Source organism: Netta rufina (assembly GCF_964035555.1).
Source record: "Netta rufina genome assembly, chromosome: 6".
In the NCBI taxonomy this organism is placed as follows: Eukaryota; Metazoa; Chordata; class Aves; order Anseriformes; family Anatidae; genus Netta; species Netta rufina.
This window is the reverse complement of record NC_140129.1, coordinates 19,175,910-19,203,384: the sequence shown is the minus strand read 5'-3', so window position 1 is coordinate 19,203,384 and position 27,475 is coordinate 19,175,910. Positions and strand designations below refer to the sequence as shown.

Genomic DNA, 27,475 nt, shown 5'->3' with positions numbered 1-27,475 from the left:
GACATAAATTGTAAAGTTGTAAGTATCAACATCCCAAATTCCCTAATTAGATATTCATTTGACAGACCAATAACAGGTGTTTCCTCTGTATCCAAGGACATTTGTTTACAAAATACAGGACAACTAGTGGCGTAAGTCTATTCTAAAAATACCGGTGCCATTTTAGTGACTGAAATTCGACATTTTTTTCTCTGTAACACACTCAGAACCTACGCTTGATCATTAACAATAGTCAAAATAGGCCAGTGAACTTCATTTTATTTAAGCAGGTTGCCTGTCCAAAATGCAGTCTGATAATCTACTGAGAAAGGAGAACTTGAAGTATTTTCTAGCATTGTAAGGGACACATGCCATGCAGATTCCAGAGGCAAAATGACTAGAAAAAGCTCAAAGGAAAGATTTAGATTTTTTTTTTTCCCCAGAAGAAGTGAAAATTAAAAACATTTAAAAAGGTCATCAGATACAGATTTTACTTTCCCTGTGAAGAAGAGATATGAAAGAAACATAGATTTCTAAAATTAGATCCTGCAGTTCTATGCATTTGACTTGGCTGGATCTTGTTTTGATATGATTTTATGCTGAGATTGATTACATATGTATCAAGCCCTGTTGGGGAATTATGCTGACTTTGATTTCCTTAAGATGCAAACAAGGAAGATACACCTAATATTTTTCTAATGAAAACCAGCTTATCTTTAATTATGCAATTAATTATTAAATTCTCATCTAACTGTACAGTCTCAAAGTATTTCAAAAGCAAAACACTCTTAAAAATCATGAAAACAGACTCTGTGATTTAAAAAAAAAAATCGGAATATGCAGTGAAAGTTATACAGATACAAGTCTATCATGGGATATTCACATACCTTTAACTTCTCACTGTCGAGTTGCATTAACTGCTGGCCATCTATGTTCATAGCTGTGAACTCCGTAATATACTGCTCCATGTTCATTCCCATTAGCCAGTGGCATACTTGCTGGGTGGTCCATTCAGAAATAGGTCTATTGTGCCATTGATTTTGTTTTCCTGTTGTTGTAAATTCATCATCTAATGCCTAGCCAATTGAGAAAAGACACTGTAAGCAATATTTTACTTGTTCTGGATTCTAGTTGTCAATTGAATCTGGGTAACAAAATGCATTTTTAAACACACTCTAGATCCAAAAGGACTTAAAGTTCTTGAGAACACAGTTTATAGTCAATTTGCCTAGGATTTTGCTCTAAACAAAAAGGACACTATCACAACATTCAACACAAAGTCAGTCTGAAATAGAAAACAAATCTTTTTTTTTTTTTTTTTTCTAGTAAATTGCATCTTCATGAAAACTGGTCTCAAAAAATAGCAAAATGTATGATTAAATTTGATGTATCCAAACAACAAACAAGCTTCCTCAATCAATCAGTCAGTCAGATGAGGTAGCTCAATCCTAATATTAGATACTGCCTTACACAGCATCAAGAAGAATCAAGTAGCACTTCAGCTGTATTATTGATTATTGTTATTAAGGAAATTCAGAATAAAAGTGATTCTAGCGTTCAAGGAATCTTCCAACAGTTCTAGGTATAGTTTTACAAAATTTGTTGCATTCCTAAGAAGCAAGGATTATTTATTCTTTCATCTGATCCCATCGTGTCAACAATTTAAGGGGCCTGCCCAGTAGGCCTTTTGAGAAGATTTGAGAAGACCTTGTAGCTTTTCACTAATACTACACTTCTCTAGCTCACAGAGCTTTTGAAGCTCCCGGCTTCAATTTCAGTTGGCTCCAAAAGAGAAAAAGGTAGTGCTGTTAGTCCTGAAGCTCTCTATTACTTCATCACAAAAGAAAAGCTACATAAAGCAGAGTTTAATATCCCTACAGAAGAAATTCTAGTGTGAGACTTGAATTGGAGTAACATCAGAGTTGAAGTTTTATTAACTATCCAAAACGATCTCTCACTAACTCATGAGTGAGTACAGGCTGCATTTAGAGTTGCAGACTGCTCCATTAGGCAGCTTCCACAAGTTATCAAATGTATTTGTAAAACACCTGAAAGCATGCCCACATTTTCTAGTGAGCCTTACATGTCGTTTGTAAACAGGGAAATAAGCATCTTTCTACTAACAGATTTGACATGTGACCCTGTAGGTTTCAGGTGAACAGCTAACTACAGCTTCAAAATCGGAGGGATGTCACAAAATCCAGCTCCCTTGGAGAGCTGATTGAATGCAACAAAATAATTCTAGCAATTACATGAAAGATGGTGAGACTTAGGTCTGTCACTTGGTCCGATCATACAGTAAAATGGATCTGAGAGAGCAAAATGGCACATACATCTATTTTACTACGTACAAATACAATTTTAAATTTCAGGTGGATCAGAGGGCTGCACATAATTAGAAACACTTTTGCTTTCCATGGTCTGTGAAACAAAGGAGAATTGTTATATTAGGAGGTAGTGCAGATACACAGGAACAAATTCACAGAGCAGAACAGTTTATGCTGAAGTCCTAATATCTATGCTACATGCATTTCAAAGGTTTTATTTATTTATTTTTACTTCAGAATAGCTCTAATCTGGTCTCACAGATTCAATTGCCACTAGCAGTTGGAATGCATTGGGAACACTGTAGAAGCGCCTCTGATTTGATCTCCAAGGTGAAGCGAAGTAAGGCAAGTGGGGACAAATCAGGAGATTTGCTTCAAAACTGAACTTCTAATCCTAATTAAAATGCTAATGTAGACATAAACGTGGACACATTGGCCTTCCTGACGTGCAAAAGAACAGCAATTTTTACAAACATCCAAGGACTTTAAAGAAGGTTTTGCTTGAAGTGTTCTGTACAGCAATTCTGTCATGAAAACTGGGGCACAGCTAGTTTTCTATCCAAGCTACCAAGCTTGGGGTACTTGGCACAGAGAAAGAAAATTCACTGTATAAATTACAACAGGAATTTGAAAATGTCCATTTACTTTAAATCATGATGTTGTGGTAACTTCTTCTGCCTCATACTAGCAAGTGATTCTGAATAATACACAAAAACTAGAAAATTTTTACACTTCACGTTTGACCTGTACTGGAGTATTGTGTGGTCTATCAGTAGCAAGAAAGTACTAAAATATTGCCAAAGTTTTTATCTGCAAAGGATAAAAATTATATATACACTGAGAAATGTTTTAAATGTTTTATTCCTGTTGGAACTCACTCAGTAGCTTAACATTTTATTTAATCTGTGCTAGCTATGCAATTTCACTTCTGTAATTTCAGAGTACCAGTACTCGAAGGTCTATTCCTGTTAAACAAGGAGGCCCAGATTCATCCCTTTCACCAGGTGAATGCGGTCCCCTACAGAATGCAGGGGGAGCTCTTTATCTCAGATCCTCCATGCAGCACGGTTTGGAGCAGTGAGCAGCCTGTACCACAGAGGAGTTCTGCAGACTACGCTAGTTCCAGCTAGCCTTTGAGCCTAACAGTTGCTAGCAAAGTCCTCTTTACTTCTTGTTAGTAAAAACACAGCACTAACACAATTAAAAGCTGTACTAAAACCTCAAATCTGCATTAAAACACTTAGACATCTCCTCAGAGAAGCGAGGGAGGAAAGGAGACATTTAGTCTTGTATAATTCGATTTTTTCCCTACTGCACAAAGGAAAAGCACAGTTGTAACTTTTTAGGAATATAAACAGGAATATGAAAAGTATGGAAGAATAAGATGAAGAATATTGATTTTTTGAGTAAAGCTTATTGGTCATTAACTAACACCTCTACATTTCTGCTCCCTGCCCAACTGTTTCCCTTCCAGAGCTCGTGAACACACACACAAGATGAACCTCAAATTCTGAAAGCAGAACTAAAACCACTTGTGAGGAATGGAAGCATGAGAGAACAGAGTGCTCCCCTGCATAAAAATACTGGTCATTCAGAAGGCAAGTAAGGCCAGACACACTCAAGGCTCTAAAGACAAGAATACCAAGAAACAAAGAAAAAAAACAAATGCCATCTCACCATATAAGAGATAAAAAACTTTGGAAATGTAAGAGGGGTTACCAGGTTGTTTGCTAAACGACTGTGAGTTGAGATGTCTTTGCTCTAACTAGCTGGCTGCTAACAACCTAACTCTCACCACCGCTCAGTCACTTCCCCAAACTGCTGAGAGCATCTGCTCAGCAGAAGCAGATTCTTCGCTGCTGCTCTCCTCCATTTCTAGCCTTTTAACAATTCCAAGATTTATAGGGCAGCATGCAGTAGTTTGTTCATCTGAAAGCAGAGGTTGCTACACTGGCATGATTTAGGAATATATTTAGGAATCCATCCAAACAACATGCACCCTGATAATCACTATAGTTACTGAAAAGGCGCAAAAAAAAAACAAAACACCTTCCATTGCTCATATGTATAAGCAACATACATACTGGAGACAAGACTAGAATCAAACTCATCTGTGACAAAAAAAAAAAAAGGCTTAATTGCCACTTCACATGTGCATAGACATAACTTTTGCTGGAGTTTGTGATCCAGAAGTTTATTAAAAGTTGTAACACTGATCAAGTAACAGCATTCATGAAGATATTCACCTTTGTTAAGATCTTATAATTCATGTTGCTTTAAAGTTTTAGAAACACACATTCCATCCACTAATCTCAAAAAATTGCAGGAAACACTTGAAATGATGGTATGTATTAATTAGTTACCTCAGTTTTCATTATAACTGACTGTCATCACTGAAAAATCAATGAGAAACTTGTAAACTAGTTCTATAACTTCAATGCCCCAGATTAATATGTTAGTGGCTGCATATTTATAGTATTACTTGTAATATGTAGAAAGTTAGAACAGTCTTACCAGAATATTTATGATTTTCACCAAAGCCTTGTTTAAGATAGCTAGTAACAACCTATCTCATCTATTAACCACCGTTTTTTTTTTTTTTCTCTTCAAACATTATCACTACCAATTTGGCTACCCCTCTAACTCATTTCTGGAAGATGACTATATTCAGCTTTTAATGACTCCTAGTCTATAATTTATAAAGACGCCTATCAGTAAAACACCGAGTGAGGAAATACGTGAGAATGTTACCAAAGTGTTGATTTCAGGTTTCAGCTGTAGGCAAGGAGTTAGTTCTCCACAAACTGATGTCAGGGCAAGGTCAAAAACGCTGCAGTTTTCATTAGCCAAGGACGTTACTTGAAATTTGTGGAACAGAAATATTTTATATTTTAAAAACTGAAATTTGATCATTCAGAGTTCATTCCATTGTTTTGCGATACAATGAAGATCAGAACACAAAGCCTAATATGGCATCTTCCAGTCCATGCCCTTAGTTCAATAATGGCTTAGGATTCTTTACAGTGTTCTTCAATATTAAAATATGGAAAGAACCATCAAGTTTCATGTTAAACAAATCTGGTTCTATTAACCATACTGTAGTGTGAACAACAACATAAACAAGACACATATACACACTTTGAAACTCACCTCATTTGAAGAGAAGGTTAAAGTGTGTGAACGACCTGACAGATTTGGTTCTGTCACTAACCCTGAAAGTTCACAACTTGGCTTGCTATGGTATGTATCATCTATGACAACTCTACTCTGCAAACAAGTGGAAATAATGTTTTATTAACTCACTCCTTGGAAAAGCAGATCACAAGGTGATATTCTAGTAATTGTGATTTTTGGAAAATAAATACTATGACTCAGTCATTTTCTGCAGATCACACGTGAAATGTACTCACTGCATCCACCTTCAGACGAGTTTTTGTTAAACTTCTGAATTCAAAAACATAACAACAAATTTAAAGCAATGTCCCCAATAAGAGCACCTTGTATAGAGAACTAGTCATAACCTGAAGTTACATAAAAGTACATAAGGAAATACACAGTTACATTTTCAGTAGGCATAGCACACTCAGGGAGAAGCAATTTAAGATTTAGTTGGTGGAATTAATTCATGGTGGATTTGTATTCAAGTGAAACCTAATGAGCACTATGAACATGCTTCAGAAGGTGCTTTTCTTAATGAGATAGAAGTTCTGTTTATGATCATAAAAGATTTAGATTTCATATTTGCCCACTGTAATAGGCAGTGGAACAAACACCCTGTCCTTGCCTGACATACAATGACAATTGGAGTAGCAAGGAACTTTTGGCAGTTTACAGATCAAGGTTTAAATTGGTTCATGAACAGAGAATGCAGAGCTCGCCTAAGGACAGAATCTATTAGCTTCCCCTGAACGTTAAATTCTAATTTAAGATACTGTATTGTGTTGCTGTTCATTTTAACAGCTTCAATTTTGAGGTGTCTACATTTGAGACACAGGTTCACATCATCTGAAAATTACCTTGATATGCAAACTACTATATAGATGTAAAATATCTTTAGAAGTATTTTTATAGTAGATTGTTTCAAGCTATATTAAATCTTCACAGTTAAAATACTAAGTATTGTAAAACACTTTAAAGCTGAACATTTTAAAAAGTTAAACAATTACTCAGATATCTTTACCATAAATTTACAGCAATTATGCAGCTTGACAATCTACATAAATTATTTTCAAAATAGAAAAAACTTCAGAAATTCAGATTTTAACAAGTATCACCTTTTTATAATGGAATAAAATTACAATTAAAACAGTTAAAATGTACGGAACAGTAAAATTCAGGTTAGAAATTCAACCAATGCAAGAACTATCCCATTGAAAGAATGTAAAAATCTTCATGGCCTTTACCATTAACATTCAGTTATCACACTTAGTCTCTGTTTAAAGATTGCATCTATACGTCTTGGCATCTAATAGCAGCAGGCTCTGTGTTCAAATTCTGCCAGCAGCCACTTGTCGTATGGCCACAGGCAGGTCATCGGACCAGCCTGGAACTCCAGCTGAAGGCTATGATAAAAACAGATGCTACACCTGAAAACTTCACAACAGGTTTGGTGAGAAAATCCTTCTAAAGAAAACTAACACATGTTTTGCAGAATGTTTTCTGATTTGACTGCCTTCATTTCCAACCCAGATCCTGACCTCTACCTTATTTTTCTTTAATGACTGAAAAATAATTTTCCCAAAAGCACACCACATAATTTTTACCTTCTTAAAATTAATTTCTCAATACTGGTCTTTGCTGCCTACAAAGAGTAAGCAATTATTTATCTTTATTTTTGAAGTCTCTAATCAACTATATTTTGTGAGGGTGCCATACCATATCTTTATATGCATACATAATCTGAGATCACAGGTAAAGTTGATTTTTTAGTTGAAAGTTCAATTATTTTGTCCATCAAGCTGTTCTCAACTAATTACAATGGGAAAAAGCTACTATGGAGTTTTTCTTTTAACTTCCTTCAGAACTTCCTTGCAGAGTAATTGGGAAAAAATCAGAAACAAAACTGTAATATTTGGATCTAAACATTTAATGAGAACAGAGAAAAAATGATGAAGAAAACATGACCAGAATAAAGTATCTCAGCACCAGTTGTAATGTTTTCTCCTCCTCTGCCTCTATTTAGTTTAAACAAGTAATTCTCTTAAGGATTTAGAACCAGTTGCAAAGATTTTTGATTCTCTAAGAGAATTTGGACAGAGGAAGTTTTGCAGGTCCTACCCCAAGGTACTGGGATATAATTATTTATTATTATCTTCATTGCAACAAAAACAAAACACTGCATACAAGTTTATGGAAGATAAGTAATGCTCTGGAAGAATAAGGAACGCGAACAGCATATATGTATTTGTACTGGATCAGAGAACAGGATAAAATCAAGGGGCAGATTATGTGCAGGGATTTAAGAAATGTGTAACTTTGAAATATTGTGAAGCTAAACAGTGTGCCACCATATCACAAGATTTTAGTTTCTTGTACTTCTACATTTCACAACCAACAAAAAGTTGATTCATTATTTCACAAAATTATGTTTTTAAGGCTAACTTTAGCATCATTTTAACAAAACAAAATCCTCCTAAATGCAGAAATTTTAAGAGGCAGATTTCACAAACAAGAAACTTAAAATTATAATTACAGTCCTTACACCATCAATATTAAAACACTACTACAGAAATTAGACACAATGCCAAAGACTTTATGGCATTAGAGATTTTTATGTGAAAAAATTTTAATCTCAGGGTTTCTACTTTTAACGGTTCTTTAAAAAGTGCTTTCACCTGATTATGTGTGATACTACGGACATCAAAGCAGAAAACATTAACATCAATAAAAGGCATATTCTTTCCTTAAATTCTACAAAGATTATTTTGTCCCTGTCATTATGTTGTCTTAGTGAAAAACCTCATTGCTGAGTGCTCAGGCAGATTTCTTTCTCAGTTTTAAAGTCCTTTAATAGGGAGGTTAACCAGCCAAAACCTTGACATTGTAGCACAAACTCAACAGTCAAAAGCAGGTTAAGAGCTACAAAGATAAGTGATTCCAAGCAGTATCTACATTACCAGCTTTTAAAACAAGCTCTCAAATGTTGCAAAGTACAAATAGCCTGACGTCGGAGAAACTGAATATGATTTTAGGATCAATTAATATATGAGATATCTGTTCTTTAACAGGGTCAGCTTTGTACCATTTTACAAAGCAGACACATAGCTCAAGACTACTGTGTTATTGCAGCTGCTGGTTTGCAACTGGCACTAAGGAAAAGAAAAGAGCAGTGAGCAGCAATTACATACTGGAGCATGAGAAGGAAGCAAAAAATAAATAGTAGGCAAGAAACTAGCTGGAAGGTTTAAGTGATAATAAGCTTGGATAAAGTATACAGTGATGAGGAAGAAAAAGGGTATTAATTAAGGGCAATGTGGAAAGGAAGAAAGAGGACCCATTCCAGTAAGATCTATATTTTTTGAGTGTGAACAAAAGTGCCAATGTAAATACTTTAAAGAGTGCTTAAAGTAGAAATGCAGCAGTGGGATTTTTATGATGTTTTGGACAATGACTTGAATCAGAAAGAAAGGAGCAATGAAGAAAAGGAGGAATGAAGAGGTGAAGAATGATCTCTGAGCCAATGACTCTTTGAAAGCTAAACCTCAAGAGATGCGTTCTGTGTAGATAAACATCCAGTTAGCTTTTCAATAGCCTATTAAGAAATCCCCTTAAACATGAATCTTCCTATACCAACATATTTGGCTTATCTATGGAAGCATCTTTTTGCTATTATATGCTTCAAAAGAAGCAAACAATGCAGGAACTGTAAATACCCAAGTCACATGCACACACACACACTGAACAGTGTACTGTAAAGGACAGTTCTACTTCAGGGATTAAGAAGTTCCTACTCTTCAGTACCTATAGGATAGTAAGGTACTGTGTGATTCTAAAATGATTTTTTGTATTTTTTTTTTGCAGACTCATACACTATGTAGCCATACAGCTTAATCCTCCGACAGCCACTGTAAATTTACAGTGAGAAAACAGATGGTAATTTTAAAAACTTATTCTAACAGTATTCTAGTGCATTCAGCATCTTGACATGAAAGGCCAACTTGTTATCTGCCATCTATGCGAAACATCAGCAACTTCACAAACTACAACCCCACAAGTTTCTCTTCTAGATTTGTATCTCATTTCTCTATAACAACACATAGAAAGAGAAAAAAGAGTATTTTAGATAACCAGAGTGAATAAAAAGTGTGAAACTTAAGAATAAACTTAGTTTGTGAGGTTACTCGGACAATTACAATTTTGAATCTGACAAAATCCAAAGGAAACAAGAATAAAGGTAACTCAGTAAGACTGCGTCTTTAGTTTTAACAAAATATTTTGACAGCACACACATTGTTTGCAGACATTTCTTCATGTAAATTTTAATTCTAATACTGCCAACAGGTAAACAAAGCTACAAAATTGGGACTTTATTGAAGGTTTCAGTAAACTTGTCACCAAAGTAGCTTTTCTTCCAAACAGTTAAAACTATAAAAACGGGATTTTTATGGTTACAGACTGAACTGTTAAGTCTCACTCTTAAAATCTGGTAATAGGGCTTTAACTTAAGAGAGTGTGTTCTATAGCTGTTCCTCTCAGGTTTCAATACTTTAGAAAAAGGACGTTCTCTTCATCCACCTGTCTGGTACTCAATCCTGACATACCAGTATGGTAAAAACTGGTTGGCCAACTGCCTGGGGAGCTGGCCTCTACTTAAGTACACTTCCTCCAAGTATTAGACTGCTTTCTCATGTTTACAGGGTAAACAGATTTGGCTTTTAAAATTACACCGTCCTAAAGCTAGCAACACTTTTAGCACCATAAATAATAACTATAAAGCCCGTTATTAAACCTGTCCTGTGATCATTCCTTAGAAGCCTGCTTAAGCCTGAACTGCCTCCACTGATGCTTAAATTGAACGGTAAGAAATGGGAATACTGACACAGTCTCTGCTTGTGAGGGCTGTAAAGTCTCAAGCTTCTGCAGCCATGTTTGAGGTGATGTCATTCTAGGTGTAAGTCACCAAGCTTTCACATATTAAGTAAGCGTTTACAGTTTCACTTTGTCAAGATGCAACACTTAAATATTCAAAGCACAAATTAGTCATCTTTACCTTGCTTCTGTTCTTCTCTTGACCATGTTCACAACTGTCCTGTCCACTCTGAGGAAAGTGCAGACTACTACTAGAAATCTGAGGCTCTTTGTGACTGTCTCCAAACCACGAGAAAGGCATACAAGTAGGCACAGGAGAATCTGAATCTGATGCAGAGAGATTGTTGCCAGAGTCATCCAACAGTTCTCGAGAACCTCTGAAATCAGTAGATTGAATTGTTTTTAAATTGTTTAAAAACAAACAAAACAAACAAACAAAACACAAAACAACAGCAATACATACTACTCATTTGTACCTGTTTCACAGCATTGTTGATATTTAAAATAAAAACTGATAATTACCTTTGAATATCCATGCAAAATACTTTGGTTATTAACACAAATTTAAGAGTTTTTGCAATATTTCACAGAACAACAGTTCCAAATATTTGCTAATTTAATTAATTCAGCATTCATTTTCCCAGGTAAAATATTAAAGTCTCACAAGTCACTTCAAAATGTGCTCTGCTTTACTCTTTCCTCTCTGGTTTCCTCTGCTTTACTGATTCGTCTATACTACTCCATTTATTTTTCTTATTTCATAAAATTAGAAGCTCATCTCCACATCATTATATTAATTTTCACAGAATTTTCCTCTGTTGTACTTGAACATACTTTAACGTCAAACACTAATGACAATTTCAAAGAAATTCTTGGGTTAAAGATTTTAGAGATGTTGCATGTATTTATTAAACAAAACAAAACAAATACCTGCTATCCAGCGAACCTCTTAGATTTTCTTTTTCTTGTTTCTTGCCCTTGCCCCCAGATTTCCGCAATCCACTAAAGTGGAAAACACAGTTTTCATATAGGGTTTACATTTACATAATGCTACATTTTTATCAGCAAACAAGTTTTCATATTAACCAGAAGCCACACCTGTATTGCTACACAGATCTTGATTTTGTAGATTACACAAGCAATTAAATAAGTATTGTCATTCAATTTTTATCTAAAAAATCATGTTAGAATTCTGAAAATTCCTTTCAAAAACATAAATAACCAACATAAGTATAGAAAATGCCAAAGAACTTAACATCTCGTGTATACAACCAAGAGGAAGAACAGAATTTTATTGCTATGTGCATATGTAGAGTGACTTGAACTAAGTTATTACTTTGACTCCGTATGTGTATGTAATAAGTCATTTTTATGAGCTATATTATGATTTATTTGTTGTAGTACTAATCTCAGTCTTTTTATGTTAACTGGCATCAACAAGCTTTCTAACTGGTTCAGAAGGAGCATGACTTGTGGTAAAATTTAGCAATTCTTCTCTCAAATCCCCAGAGTTCAGTCACTACAAAAGATGCAGGTTGCTCTTTTGCTTTAACCTGTTCCCATTCTCATAATCTAAATGAAATACAAAAATTCAATCATGATTGCTGCCTGCTTCCAAGGAGCTGTAGAGTAAGCAGCTACTGTAGACAAACCTTATGTAGTGACACCTTTACTGTAGAAGGAATCAAGGCAAGACAGGCATCTATTTCAGACTGTAAAGCCAGCAGGACATAGCACTGAAGTCTCCAAAAACATTTTGGCATGAAACTACACATGGATTTGCAAATTTAAGAACAAAACACCATTAACTCCTAGAGAAATCCTGTACTCGGATAAAAACAGAAAAACCACAAGAAATTCTTTGAGGGAAAAAATATAGGTAAATAAAGTGAAAGCATGTTAGAAACATGAATGTAACACTACAGTTTCAAGATGAAAACACTCTGTCCAATGATGTTGCTATCAAGCAGTATTACAGGATTTTCTCAGCAGTTTGCATTCACAAAACATGATATTCTCCAAAAGCAACACTGAAAACCATTTATTTCCAAACGTACACAAAATCTTACCCAAAATCTGGAAATCGCCTCTTGGACTTCCCTGATGATGTTCCTTCATTTGTTTCTGTTTTGTCTTCATTTTTCTTTTCTTCTGCTTTTCAGAGAGGGGTTAAAAATAAAAATGTTATTCTAAAACGACTTGCAAGTTTCCCATATTTATGAAGATGCTTCTAACTAAGATCCTAAAACCTAAGTAACAAAGTATTTACAGCATTTAATTGTTGTTTATTATGCTTCAAGCGTTATTAAATATTCCTTTTGCATTTTTCCCCCTCACCCTGGTTTAGTAGCTTGTCAAGGCTAGCTCCTTGCAACTTGGGCTATGTATGCATGCTGCTAGCTACAGAAAGGATACCTGACCAGCACGATAGCCAGAACCTGGAGAGCAGACAGATCCTAGCAAGCTGAGTTTCTTGGAAAACAAGCTGTGCATACTGTAAAGAGATAATCATGACTTTGAAGCTCCTCCAAGACTGTGGTATTTGCAGAACTGGAATACAACCTACTAGGATCTAATTTTTCACCAGAGGGAGCAGGTTCAATTCTAACTACTCAATTATTAAGTGAAATGAAGTGACAAACTTAAGTGTAATACTACCTCCTCCCATGGATTTTGACAGATTATTCCAAGTCCTGAATGTTCTTCCTTTTGAGCTCTCAGATTACTAGATTTTTTTTTAAACAACTGACATTTTTCATAATTATGCTGCCTATGAAATGGATAAAGTATAGTTTTTAAAATATAAGTTTTAAGTTCTGTCTTCCATTAAAAAAAAAGAAAAACACACCTGAAAAAAAAAAAAACACATGAAAAACGTAGAAAGTAATGCACGTATATGCCTTCCTGGGTCATAAAAATAAAAAAAAAATTAGGTCTCCTACACAAAATCAATAGCAACTTCTCTTCACATCCAACAGCTAATAATTCTTCCTGAAACTTATAATGGTTACCTTAAAGTTCACATGCTGAATGGCCAGGATTTTTTTTTTCTTCTCTATTCAATAGTTTCTTACTAACAACAGAACTTTTTCTATTTAGTTAACCTCTCTCTCTAAACATGTAACATCCAAAAATTTATAAATGCCAGTTAAATTGGTTATTTTTCCTGTCAACTTCAATATAAAAACAGAAGAACTAATCCGTAAAATGTTTTTATATTGAACATGTGTAACCACTACTCTCTCCAGAGGTAATATTTTAAGAAAAGAGGTAATTTCTAAAGTGAAATACAATAGGTTAAAATACAGACTGATATATAAATGGAGGAGAAGATAATAGAAAGGGGTATTTCAATGAAACATTAGGTAGACATTTAAATAGTGTTAGAAAGCAACAATCTGGCAGCAAGTAGCATTTAGTGTCATCTTACGTACAAAGAACTTTCAATACTAACCCTCATCCCTGATGTACTGCATTAATTAGCTTTTCCAGGGACTCTGCCAATTTTGAGAAAATGTTTACAATGCCTTGGCCATCACAATTAAATTTATGCCCCATGACTACACATAATTATGGTTAAGTAAAAAAGAAAGCAAAATCACATATCAGGTACATGCTTTGAGAAGACTTTTTTTTTTTTTTTTTTTATAAAAAACAGAAGCTAGCATAGAGGCTATTTCTAATTCTAATTAAGACTTTACAGAGGTATAGAATGAGGAAAGTATAACAGATCCTGTTGTTATTAAAAGAAAGGGTATTTATTTAAGATATTAAAAGAAAGGTTTTGCCTGAGCTGTATTGAAAAGACAGCAACTATAATCTGCATTTATAACCTGTCCTAGCTGACTAAAGTAAAACAAAGCATTTTAAATGTTATCTGATCCCTTTTTCAATTATTTATGACAAAAAAGCCAAATATTTCTATTAAATAATGATGAGTAGTGACTAAGCTGATCACAGCCTCTTTCATCTCTTCCTGGTGAGAAACAAGAGGACAAGATGAACAACACAGTAATTCCCACAAAGTTGAAAATCAAATGTAGACATCAGGATCACATCTGGAAATGCAAAGCCAGCATTTATTTTTTTGGGGAATTGGAAATCAGTCAAACCTACTATCAGAGACATTGCCACTTAAGATGCTAGTGTTTTGCAGAAATACGTTAGGACCTTCATTGATCATCCCCCGTCTGTGACTGAGCTCACCTCTTGCTTATGTCAAAGCAACCATTTAGAGTCTAGATTTACAGGTTTGAACTTTTATCATATCTGTTAGCTGTCTCATATCTATTCCTTTCTGGAGCTGTTTAATTGAAATAGCATTTATTTCATAGGCACCTTTTAGAAAAGACTTCAAAAATGTGAAGTTGTCTGTCTTCTTGAAATACCAAAATATACTTAAAAAGGAACTTTCAGTTACAATCTTTGAAACACTTTGCTTTCCTTTTCTCATGTAATAAATATGTAATGCACCTGCTATGCAATCATGACTGCTCACCCTAGAAGAAAAAAAGACCTTTTTCCTACAGCAGTGTACATAAAAATACATGTTTGTAGATTGTTGAAATTTATATTTTAGTTTAGGCTACTCTGATATTTGAAATTTTCAGAGTGATAATCAGAAAACAATACAAATATTAGTCAAGATTCTTGAATACCTTTAAGAAATGAGGCTTATAGCAAGTATTCTAAGGATAAGACCCAGATAAAGAATTTCAGTAGTCAAAGCAATAAAACTGTTCCCGTGAAAAAAAAGAGACAGATTTTTTTTTTTTAAACTTGAAGAGTTCATTAATGCCGGGCTAATATTTTCTGGAAATTTAAATATTCAAAACAATATTACTTTCTGTCTATACAAAGAATAGTACATTGATGTTGCTTGATAAATATGTATATAAAAATAGACTAAAAAATAAATTCTAAACCTTAGTGAAAATGTGGGAAACTTTTGAGATCTGACTGGACGCCAGTCAGAACATCTTTCCAAGTATGACAGGAATAAGTCTTAAATCAGATTTCCAGACATTTGGGGGGGGTTTGCTCCCAGCATTTTTCATCAATGTATATTTGACTCAGTAGAGCTACTGACTATTCTTTCACAAACATCTTTTCAAACGCAGATGACATTACTTCTCTAGTGTCTTGGCAGAGAGGTCAGGTATGTAGCTCCATTTCCAAAGCTGCGATTTGCTATCAACTGATATTCTTCTCAAGGAAGAGGAACTGACTAGACAGCAAATGCAAGCCACAGTAAAATTCATACCACAGGTAGAGCTGACAACAGAAAGTTATCTGCTTTATGTCCACATTGGAGGGCTTAAGCATGACATTACTTGTAAGCAAGTTTTAATTTCAAGGGTGTTCAAAACTTGCAAATTTTGCCCTCAAGGCCCTGGTTTGTTTCATTTTTACAAATCATCTGGGTTTGAGTCCCAGAAATGGCAGTCTCCCCCGTATAATTACTGTCATTAGCACTTTTTCCTCTTTTGAGCCATTTTAAGCACTTTGCTCATTTCACTACATCTAACGCCAACTCACCTAAAAATATAATGCAATGCACTTGTATACATTTTTGCTACCTTCAGACTTTCCTGAAGAGTTAACAGTTGGTTTCAAAAACGGGTAATTAGTAGTCAGTTCCTTTTCTAGCAAAGTATCTTATTGTTTAATAATAATTTGAAATCTAAAACCATAATATTTTAACTCCAAAGGATTAAAATAATAATAAAACTTCAGATCTTACCCTTGGCCTCTTTTCCTTTCCCTTTTACTTCTCTTTGCTTAATATTCTTGGTATGCCCTTGAGGAGAATTTGGAGCCATCTCTTCAGGAGGAGGTGAATGAGTGGTGGTTGTACTGTTTTCGTTGTTTGGTTTGTGTACTGGAGAAGAGTGTGTGGAAGCAGAAGGGCTTGACTCTAAAGGACTTTCTGTGCTTTCTCTTTGTTCAGGCTTTTCACTTTTTCGATTTATGTCATCCAAGTGGGGCAGAGTTAATTTTTCACTTATTTCCAAGGTGTTAGTTATGTATGCAGTGGAAGCTTCTCTGTTGAGAACAGGATCTTCTGAATCCTCATCCTTCAACAAATTTTGAAGTCATTTTATAAGCATGATATATAAATCATTTCAAATCTAATCTTTTACCAGGATGTAAGGATGTGCTATGTTACATGCAAACTTGCTCAGTTCAGAAAATACCAAACAGTTAAAATTTTAACTTAATCATTTGCACATATCATCTAAATCACACAAGGCTGATTTTACAGGCTTTCCCTTGTCCAGCCTATACAGAATCATAGAATCACGTAGCTCTTGCACATCCTAATTAATCATCATTATCTGGACAACTTAGAAAAATTCTGGTAAATCTTGGCTATTCCAATTAAATTGCAACCACTTTTTAAAATTGTTTCAAACCAAGTAGTTCAATCTTCTACCTCTGAGACAGGCTTTCTGTTACATAACTCATTTCTTCAACTGTTTTCTCCCCTCACATCTTTCATCAAAAATCACGTTTCTTGTTTTCACATTAAAAACTCTACAAGACTGCGTATGCTCATGAACCAGTATCAACCAGTAAAAATCTTATCTTTTTCTTGCTCTGCTAAAGAAGGCTAATTGCTGATGTCCAGAATCTACTTCAAACAGAATTTCATGGGCTATAACACCCAACATGAGGATAATGATTTAATCATGATAGTAATACATTATGTTGATAACACTTGTCATGGAACAGGGCCATATTAAGGAAGAGCACAGACATGGACTTTAACATCGACTTAACATTAGAGAAAATTAGAATAGAAGCATACCACAAGTTAACTTTACTGGTTTTCTATACCGCTACCAGAAAAATGAACAGGAAAAAAAATACAGCTAGAGATCTTAAGAGCTATCAATGGTATATTCACTGGTCTATCATAATACCAACTTATATCCTAGAAAAAGGTTTATGAATTCTAACTCCCAGCTTTCTCAAATAGAGTTAGACTGCTGCTATATACTTTCATGAAAATACAAAGACAATAAAATCAAGTATCGAAAGCTCATGAAATTGCAAAAAAGTTCAAGTTTAAATTAAACAAAGGAGTCAAAAAAAAAAAAAAAAAAAAGGCAATGTTGAAAGTTAAGTAATGCACAAGATTTGAATTAGCTAATTTCCAGGGAATTCCACCTCTAGAACAGGGAACAAGGTGTATGTGGATATATGGAGAGGAGCATAGCACAGCTACAGTGAAACTGAGAAGTGTTCAATAGGAATTCTACTCAGATGCCTTTTTCCTCATAATGCTAAGAAAAGCACTGGGAACTTTGGAATTTAAAGATAGGCTAATTGTGATCCAGCAGCCACTTATCTGAAGTCATTAATCAATATTTTTTTTCCTCTACAACTACCTCAACTCAGTTGATTGAAGTTATAGTATTCTATAAAGATCTAAGAAGGATGATGTCACCAATGCAAACTTCTCAGAGAAGTTCTAAATCTATACAGTTATGAATGAAAAAAACATGCTGAGAATAGTCAACCATTATACAAGTATGAATAGAAACAGGGGAAGCAGGTAACTACTGTTAGATTGCATCATTGGCAATATAAGTCTAGACAGAAGGAGTAAAGTTAGTGCAACAAATGGGCTAGAACGTTTGACTGCTGTGTTTTGCTGTAGACAAGTGATTATTTATGGAATAATGAAGCATTTCAGAAATGCTTAGTTTTTGAAGAATATTGGTAACTAACTTGTTTCAGATGAAGAAATTACAAGATAGATAAGCATGTTCCACATGCTTATGATTACATTTGTGAACCTGAATAGGGCTTTCCACTTGGTACAGCATAAAAATCTGATGCTTTGGCACAATCTGAATGAAGCATGGGCAACACTTAAAATTGTGAACACAGATAAAACTAAATATACATTCAGGCTTTTGAACGCCAAATTATTTACTCATATCAATACCTGTAGATTTGCAGCCTGTTGTCCAGCACCAAGAGATTCTTTCAGCTTTGATCGAGAAGGCGGCTGGCGTTTTACTTTCAAAGCAAGCTGAGCTTTTGCTTTGTGGGCACTGGTGTCTAACCTGGGAGTATCCCCAACAAAAGCATCAAAATCTGCAACAAATATGTACTCCTTTAAAAAAATATTAGGTGAGTTCTCCAACCCACATTCCAGAAGAATATTCAGATGCTAAATCAGAATTATTCCACCAACTAATCATTACTATACGACAATCCTGTTTATACGATACTACAATATTTCAACATATATTGATAACAACTGCTAATTTGAATTAAATTTCCACCATTTTTTTATTTTTATTTTTTACCAATAATTTGTATTATGGCTTTAATACTCAATTTGATTCTCAAAATGAGATTTTTTTTTTATGCCTAAAATACACTTTCCTATCTTTATTTTTTAAGACAGAGATCCTTTATGAAGTCCATGAGCATCAACTGTGTCTTTTAAAGCGATACTTCTTATGTGAACCACCACCTGATACTTGATAACATGCTGGCATAATATCACCATCAGACTTAAAAATATATTAAAAAATCATAGCAAGTTTTGGTGTAAATCACAGTTTGTGAATGTGACTTCAGCTGATGTATCTCCAGTCTCATTAATGTTACTGATTTTGCTAATACAGAACCTGAGGAAAAGTAAAGGAGCTACTTCCCCATCTATCTCCTTCCCCACAGCATATAAGAAATATGATGAGGAAATTAAAACAAAAATATCCATACTGTTTCAGTCCAACCATTTATCTAGTGGGAAAGAAATAACACTTAACTAAAAAAAAATAAAAAGGAAAAAAATAAAAAGAAAATGCCACACACATTAACACTTTCTAACTTCTGTAAAAAGTAAATCAAGGATTCTATACCTACTTACCAGAAATTAACATCTCTGAAGAATTTGGTCTTTCCTCTACGGATTCTGTTTCTTTTTCATTTTCTTCTCTTATCTTTGACTGCTCATTGTACTGGCCTGCATTTTGACAGACATCTTCCAACAAACTGCTGCCTCCAAACATATATGGCATTCTTTCATATACTTTTAGTTTATTTTCAAGCTCTGTAATCTGCAAGAATTAATATTTAGAAGCAAGGTCGAAATAAATTTTTGCATTCTCAGGTAGTTCTAAATATAATACTGCGTTACCTTTTCCTGATATATTTTCAGCTGTTCTGTATACTGCTGATCTCTTTCTTCAAGTATCCTTGAATGATCCTCCTCTTTCTTCATAAATTCTATTTCTCTGGTGAAAGAAATACATATATATATGAAACACTAATATGCAGAAATATAGAAAACTATAGAAGATATACACAGTTACTAGAAAGTTTTCTGTTAGTAAGCATTTTGAAAAATCTATCTGCAATGTGTAACTATTACTCATTAATCTTTTAATGTCACAAAACAGTCCATGTATTTATATTTATGTTCTTCAGAAAAAAATATCAATTATGATGCTGTAATTCACTCTGGGCTAAAAGAAGGATGTATTACAACACCTTCTAAAAGTTTCATCTATTTCTCTACCTTTAAGAAGTTGCAAGCAAATTGTGTATACATTCAAAATATCAAACATATACAGAACTCTAATCATCAGATCTTACTCACTTCCACAAAGATACATACATACTGCCTATTGCTGTGAAAATAGTCTTTTGCTTCCATAAGCTATGGTAGATTTTTTTTTTTTTTTTTGTAAAAGAAAATAATATTTTAAGTTTCTACTTGATTCATCCTAAAGAAATTGTAATGATTTGTTTTACAAAACAATGGAACAATGATTACCAGAAGGAAATAAAAACAAAAATAAAGGCTACTTTTTCCTGCAAGATAGACAGAATAATGTACAAAAAGATAAAATAGGTGTAGAACAACTGAACAACATGCAGAAGCTTCAAGGACAGTCAGAGTAGTAACGGGAATTCACTGAACAGCAAGAAAATGAAAACTAGCATGTTAGCACTTTTGAACTTCCACGTGTATAAGCTTGAGAGGAGAGTAGAAAGGAGACTGAAAACAGCATAAAAATGCACTGTAGAAAGTAATCATTCTGGATGTGGACTTGGAGCAGAAAATTCTGACTGTCTGAAAATAAGTAGCAAGTAGAGAAAATGGGACTGGAGAATTATATATTTATTGTAATAACTAAAAGCAACAGTAGCATTCTATATTATCAAGATGCTTCTGTAAGTATTTTGCCATTTAGATAAGAGTAAAGAAGGTAAAACAAGTAGACAACTGCATGACAGAGTATTCAAGTCTTACATTAGTGTATCTAATAAGAAACAGTATCTCTACCTAAAAAAAAACCTGTCAGTGGATTGAAAACACTGCTATCATGATGTGATTTTGAAGAGTTAGACACATATTCCAAACTCCTATTTTTTTGCAGAATTCTATTTTCTGCCCCCACAAAACACAGCTCCTTGCTAAGATGGAATCACAAGTGTCTGGCTCTTACCTAAACTTGCTGGACTGAGTAATATGTATTTTTCTCTGATAATTTAAACATACAAAATCTATCAGAATATTTTTAAAGTGACAGTACCAGATAGTACACTGAGTAATAAAAAGGCCTTCATTAAGGAGTACTAACCATAAATCCAAGCATATACAATCTTAATAGCTTGCTTGGGGAAGAAAGAAATACATTTTTAGGGTGGTATCCCAAAGCCTTTTTCTGAGACTATCCCTTGCTCTTCCTGGTTTCCTCTCTCACATACCTTCATACAGTCTCACCTTTTCAACAAATGAAGACACTGTTGTACAGAATTAAGCAGCAAACAAAATCAATTCAACTTATGTCCCATAACATACAGTTATGTATGTACAGTGAGACAGAATTCCAAGGAGAAATATACAATCAGAATCACATTGTTAAAGCTATTAAAAAAAATAAAAAATCACGAGCACAGTAATTGCTAAAATCACGAATACTAGGTCACTGGACAGTAACAAAAAAACATTTTATATGCTTTTGATGCCCACCCAGTCTGTAACATTAAGGTTGGTCAAAGCTAGATGAGTGTTTTCACAAACAATAAAAGGTACTGCCAAGTATTTCATGTCAAATTTCAACATAGCTCTCTCAAAAGTACAGATGCATTACAGTTTCTCATCTAGGTTCTTTTAAGAATTTGTTATTAAAATATTACTTTTCCTAAGCTTAAAATCAAAAGCAGCAGCAAAATTTTTGAAGAACCTTTCCAGAATTTGACTTAAGGTATGGAAGAATTCAGCATGTACAGGCCACTGCTTCCCTAAACTCCATCAAATGAAAAAGAGTGTGTTAAGCAAATCACAACTCTACATATTGTTGTCAATTTTCCTCCCATGATGTACAAAATACAGAAGCAAGAAATAGAGTTACTTACTTTTGTTGGTAATCTTTGAGCAATTTCTTGGCCTTGTTATATTTCTTTTCAAGGGCATCATATTGCTCTTGAGTTTCTTTAAGATGCTCATTCACCGTTTTGCATAAACTCTGAGCTTCCAACCAGTAAGTCTCTAACTTTTTAATTTTCTCTTTGTTTTCCTCTAAGTTTTGCTGAAGTTGGTTTCGATTTAATTTCCATTCATTTTTTTCTGCTTCAACAATTTTTAACTGAAAAGATTAAGATGTAAGAAATTAATGTAAACTAAATGATGAAATAAAAAGTACATGTTTAGTAGAGAGTAACTAAAAACACTTACATGCTTATCAGTAATACTAAAACAAGACACCAAACTTTTGAAGAAATTGTATCAACTCTTCCAATGCTTGCTAATACAAGTAAGTTTTAGAACTCAACCTCAGGGGTCTTTTATTACTTCCTTTTAAAAGAGAAATAATGAATAAAATCTTTGTCTCTTACATTGACTTGTTAAATACCTTGCCATCTCTAAATACCTCTGAAGAGACCTATTTTGACACAGTATTGAGCCAGTCTTTGCTTCCTGTTAACCTTTCAATTTGCCTTAGACTTTATACTTATAAACAGCTTTTAAGCCAAAGAAAGCAAATCTGTGCACAGAGATGCCACCAATCACATAAAGAAAATATACAGAAATTATAGCTTTTTTTTTTTTTTTCTGCTAAAGAAATAGGCAGGATTATCTGATTAAGACAGCTTTTTCCTCCTCTTTACTATTTGCTGATACAGGCTTCCAAGTCTCTGTAATGGAAATGTACAGAGTTAGAATGAAAGGATTCCTTAAACTCTCTCAAAGCACAAGAGCACAAAATCAAAAGGAAGACTGGATTCCATATACATTTCTTCTAGTTAACTTTAGCAAGTGTGACAGTTAAACACTGTGTTCTTTTTTAAAATATTTCAGGAAGTTTTGTCTCTTTGGTTTAAAAATACCCTAGTCATGTTGAAACTTTGCAATTTAAAAGAACAGAGATATTGTCCCTTAAAACAAACAAACAAAAGAACAATAAACACAAACAACAAAAAACACGCTCATTAGACTAGCTAGGGTTATCCAACTGCTAGCTAAGGAAGCCTCTATCTTGTAGCAGTGTCCTCAGCACACAAAACAAATTCATTTACCATTAATAGGTGGATTGTTCTGTAGAAAACTGAAAGCATCCAAAATTCTCTAAACTCTCCAGAACAGTTCCTTCCGAACACAGATTCCGCATTTCAAAATGCCATTTCTATAAGTATGCTAACTTGAATTAGAATAAACAGTGCTTTTTAAAAATCTCTGTTTTTGGAAGTAATGCAGGCATTGAAATTAAATTTTGTTATGGCTTTTAGCACTGAACTGGCTTTTAGTACTGATTTTTTTTTTGTATTTTGTGGCAATCAATGTGGCAATCCCAATGGTGAGAATCACAACTTTCCCCCAGAAATGCTTTTTAGCAGTGAATATGCTCTTCTATGTATTTGAAAATGTATTTCTTAGATTATATTGGACTTAAAGAGCTAAACAGACATTTTGGACTTAAAGAGCTTGCAGACATTTTCATTTTCTACCTTCAAAGGCAAATGAAGTTACAGAATTTTAACACGTATAAAGACAAATTCCCTGTGCTACTACTTTGTTACCAACATCTTGTTTAATAAAGCTAATGGAAACAGTAAGTCTTTCCTATTACTATAGTAAGACAGGGAGACAAGGTCTTCCCAACAAGTTATGATACACCCATGGATTTCTTTCCTCAAGCTAATGAACAAGAAAAATAACAATTTCCTTAACAAAGGAAAGAGATGGGTCCCCTTCAGATTAACAGCAGTCACATTATAACATGGAATATTACCCTACGTGAAGTTCTCTGGCATTCGAGCAATGACCAGGCAGGACGCTGCCTAGTTTGTCCATGCCTCCTAGGGAACACTACATACACTTAGAAAATTCCTGCTTTTGAAACTAGTTAAGATCACCTGCTGATGGAACAGAGATGTTGAAAGGACCAATAATTTCTCGAATTACAAAAATGAGGCAATAATTTGTATTAATGCCAACATTTTTCTCAGTTTTCGCAATCCAGTGGGTCAAAGGTCAATAAAACTGCAAGAAAGAGCACTGTCAGAAAGCAAAATTAGAACTACCATAAGAAAGCAAAGAAGTTATAGCTGCCTTGCCTCTCTATACCTCGAGCTCTAAATGTTTGCAATGTGCAGGAAAAACCACAATAGATACTGTTATCCAGAATTATTGCAGTCTCAAGCATTATCCCTTCCCTGTCTCTCGCTGCCCTCTCCAAACACGCTGTGACTTGTCTTATGGGTACACATTTCTTGCCAAGGGAACATGGAAGAGAAATGAATAAAAGTAGCTGCTCATCACCAGCAAATATTTCTAGAAAAAGGCCACAAACAGATTTCCATCAGTGAAAAAGGTGGCGAAATGAACAAGAAATGCTTTCTCAGATAAGCCGGAAGTGTCAAACCAATCCTCACTGAAAAAAAAGCTGGAAGAAGTTCTCCCCCCAAAGCTGGTCAGAAACTTGAGGGAGGGAAAGAAGGTAACAGAAATAGCTTTCTGGTAACAAAGTTAGGCACTGTCTGCCAATCTATACACAGAAAACACAAGTTCTCTCCACTAAAAATGTTCTTGTATTTGTTTCAGAACTTGTTTCATATGGTACTCAGCTAAATGCCATTTTACTTTAAGCAGTAATACTGAAGCATTTGTTTTATAATGACACCTTTTTTTCTCTCCTCCCTTCATTTAAGTATTGCTCTTCAGCTCAGAAATGCTTGTCTCACTTAACACAGAGTACTTACAGCCTAAGGCCTAAAACAGATCACTGTCTTCTGCTTTCAGCTTACTCCTGGTAAAATTAGCAGTTATAAATAGTAACAATAATTATTAATAAATAAAAATATCAACACTTAAATAATAAAGTATTTGAAAACTTACCTTCTCCTTCAATTGATTCACTTCAGCTACTGTTACTGCATGTTTTAATTGTAGCTGAAATATACAAAAAGAAATTCATGAGATTACACACAAAATGGCACTCAAAATGCTTATTTTTAGTATTTGTCTGATCTCCTTCTTCCTCAAACCATTTTCATAGTAGCATGAAGTCAACTTAATTATTTGTCAATTACAGGAGAAGCAATCAGGAGCTTTAATTTTAAATAAATAAATACAAGTTAAACTACAAGATCACCTAGAGTTAAAAATATTTTTTTTCTATACATTAAGAAAAGTGAGGAGGTTAAAATAATGTTTCAGTGTGCCAGGAAAATGAAATGGCAGAAATGCACTTATGATGGCAAATTACACATAGAATCAAGTAAAACTGTAAAAGTACTAAACATATATATATATACACACACATATATTTTACATATCAGCACTTACAAATAAATGTACTGGCTTTGTTTTAAAATTAAGCTTTGTACTTCACAACACAAATCTTCACAGGATTATTATAGATGGATAAAGGCTACATCTAAGCCAAACGTAACGATTAGTGGGTTTTTTTGTTTGTTTGTTTGTTTGTTTTGACAAACATCAGTTGTTTCTTGTATTTTACTTTCTCTCTGTAACCTTGGGTTTTTGTTTTTGATTTGTGATTTTATTTTTTTTTGGTAAAGCATAGTGCACTGAATAAACATTAAAATAAATGAATCCATGACTTAAAATCCTTGATTATATTATGTTAGTAACAGTGTGGTAATGATTCTAGCTAGGAATCTAATTGCATCCCAAGTAAATATGACACTTTTAAAAATGCCATACCCTACTGCTATGCCACCGATCCAAGAAAATGTAAATGTTCCCAGAGATCGACAGTATGAAATTTCAAATTCCTCAACATAATCATCAATATTACCAAGAGAGCAAACTTAAGGAAGTCTGCAAATATTGATTCTTTATAAAAAATAAGTATGAAAAATAGTATCTGAAAGTTCCAAGCTAAGACTAAACAGTTTCTTTGCAGTATATTTTTCTCCCCCAGAGTGAAAATGACAGGGACTTAAACCTACCAAAAAAACACAGGTCCCTGTATGCCAAGCAATGCACCAGCTAAATCCCAGACTAAACTCCACAGCTCTGAATAAGACAAATAAGCTCCTTTATAAACACACAGGGAAAAGGGAGACTGATTTTCCAATTGTGTCAAGTTGAAACTCCAAAATGCAAATTCCAACGGGCCAAAGAAAAACTATGAGAAGCATCATATCTATTTAATGCAATGTTCAGACACCACAACGAGTGAGGAGGTGGTCTTGCGTTCTAACTCCTGTTCCAGGAGGTGTTTTATTTGGGGGGGTGGGGTTGGTAGAGGTTGTTGTTGTTTAATTTAAAATCAAAGGATCATTTAATATAAATTTAGGGAAGTTGCAATCAGAAAGTTACAGAAGACCTACATTTCAAGGGATATTTACAAGAGATACTTATTGGTGTTTAGTGGGAAAACAAACACAAAACCACAATAAGGGGGACATGAACATTTCACAAAATTACACAATGTTCAAATGCTCCCTAGTGCACCACAAAGACTAACAAACTGCTACTAATATACCTCTTTAAATTTAAGAAGAGACTGTGCTGAATCCATATCCAGCGGTAAACTGATATCTTCATTTTCAGGAAGATCAAAAACTTCTACGGATTTTTCATGTAAATGTGATTCATATGTATCATCATCGTCATCATAATCATCGTCCTAAAACAAACACAAAAATCATGACATCCAGTAGCACACACACACTTTACATTATGGTTGCAGCAGCAATATCGAAAGCACACAACCAAGGAATCACAGAATCACAGAATTTCTAGGTTGGAAGAGACCTCAAGATCATCAAGTCCAACCTCTGACCTAACACTAAAAAGTCCTCCACTAAACCATATCGCTAAATTCAACATCTAAATATCTTTTAAAGACCTCCAGGGATGGTGACTCCACCACTTCCCTGGGCAGCCCATTCCAATGCCTAACAACCCTCTCAGTAAAGAAGTTCTTCCTAACATCCAACCTAAAACTCCCCTGGTGCAACTTTAGCCCGTTCCCCCTCGTCCTGTCACCACGCACGTGGGAGAACAGACCAACCCCCACCTCGCTACAGCCTCCTTTGAGGTACCTGTAGAGAGCAATAAGGTCGCCCCTGAGCCTCCTCTTCTCCAGGCTGAACAAGCCCAGCTCACTCAGCTGCTCCTCGTAGGACTTGTTCTCCAGGCCCCTCACCAGCTTTGTCGCCCTTCTCTGGACTCACTCAAGCACCTCCATGTCCTTCTTGTAGTGAGGGGCCCAAAACTGAACACAGTACTCGAGGTGCGGCCTCACCAGAGCCGAGTACAGGGGGAAAATGCAACAACTGCAAAACTTGTCAGCTAGTTACTATTCCTTTTTAGTTTCTTCTATCAGTGATAAGCTTTAAAGGTGACTTGCAAACATTTTCATCAAAATTCCACAAAACAGAGCTAAGTAGGCCATGGACAACACCAGTCACAGCTCATGCTTAAAAATATCTTTTGGATTATTGATATGTCAAGAACAGCACATATTGATAACCATATACCTATTCATGTATATAACATATAAAACCAACGTAATATACTGATAACACTAATGTATGAAGTTTGCTCCTTCTCTTTTAATCAATTTGCCTGTTTTATTCTTCTTGCTTCAATCTGATTCAAAAAAACACGTATCCCATTTGCAGAAGTTATT

The 27,475-nt window shown here is 34.5% G+C and overlaps 1 protein-coding gene across 4 annotated transcripts in view; it reads right to left on the bottom strand.

Annotated features, from left to right (window-relative positions):
- LOC311211108 (neurabin-1-like) overlaps positions 1-27,475 on the bottom strand; it is a 42,945-nt gene that overhangs the window by 2,602 nt on the left and 12,868 nt on the right. The window contains exons 7-18 of one of the 4 annotated variants that reach the window (XM_084289629.1): positions 26,324-26,467; positions 24,706-24,759; positions 21,726-21,955; positions 19,498-19,594; positions 19,228-19,417; positions 18,292-18,443; positions 16,078-16,411; positions 12,404-12,488; positions 11,265-11,336; positions 10,516-10,711; positions 5,457-5,573; positions 867-1,055 (exon numbers count right to left, since the gene is read on the bottom strand). In XM_084289629.1, the coding sequence (XP_084145755.1) occupies positions 867-1,055; positions 5,457-5,573; positions 10,516-10,711; positions 11,265-11,336; positions 12,404-12,488; positions 16,078-16,411; positions 18,292-18,443; positions 19,228-19,417; positions 19,498-19,594; positions 21,726-21,955; positions 24,706-24,759; positions 26,324-26,467 (1,860 nt within the window). The remainder of the gene's footprint in view (positions 1-866; positions 1,056-5,456; positions 5,574-10,515; positions 10,712-11,264; positions 11,337-12,403; positions 12,489-16,077; positions 16,412-18,291; positions 18,444-19,227; positions 19,418-19,497; positions 19,595-21,725; positions 21,956-24,705; positions 24,760-26,323; positions 26,468-27,475) is intronic. The other 3 variants (XM_084289630.1, XM_084289631.1, XM_084289632.1) reach the window with 3 other exon arrangements.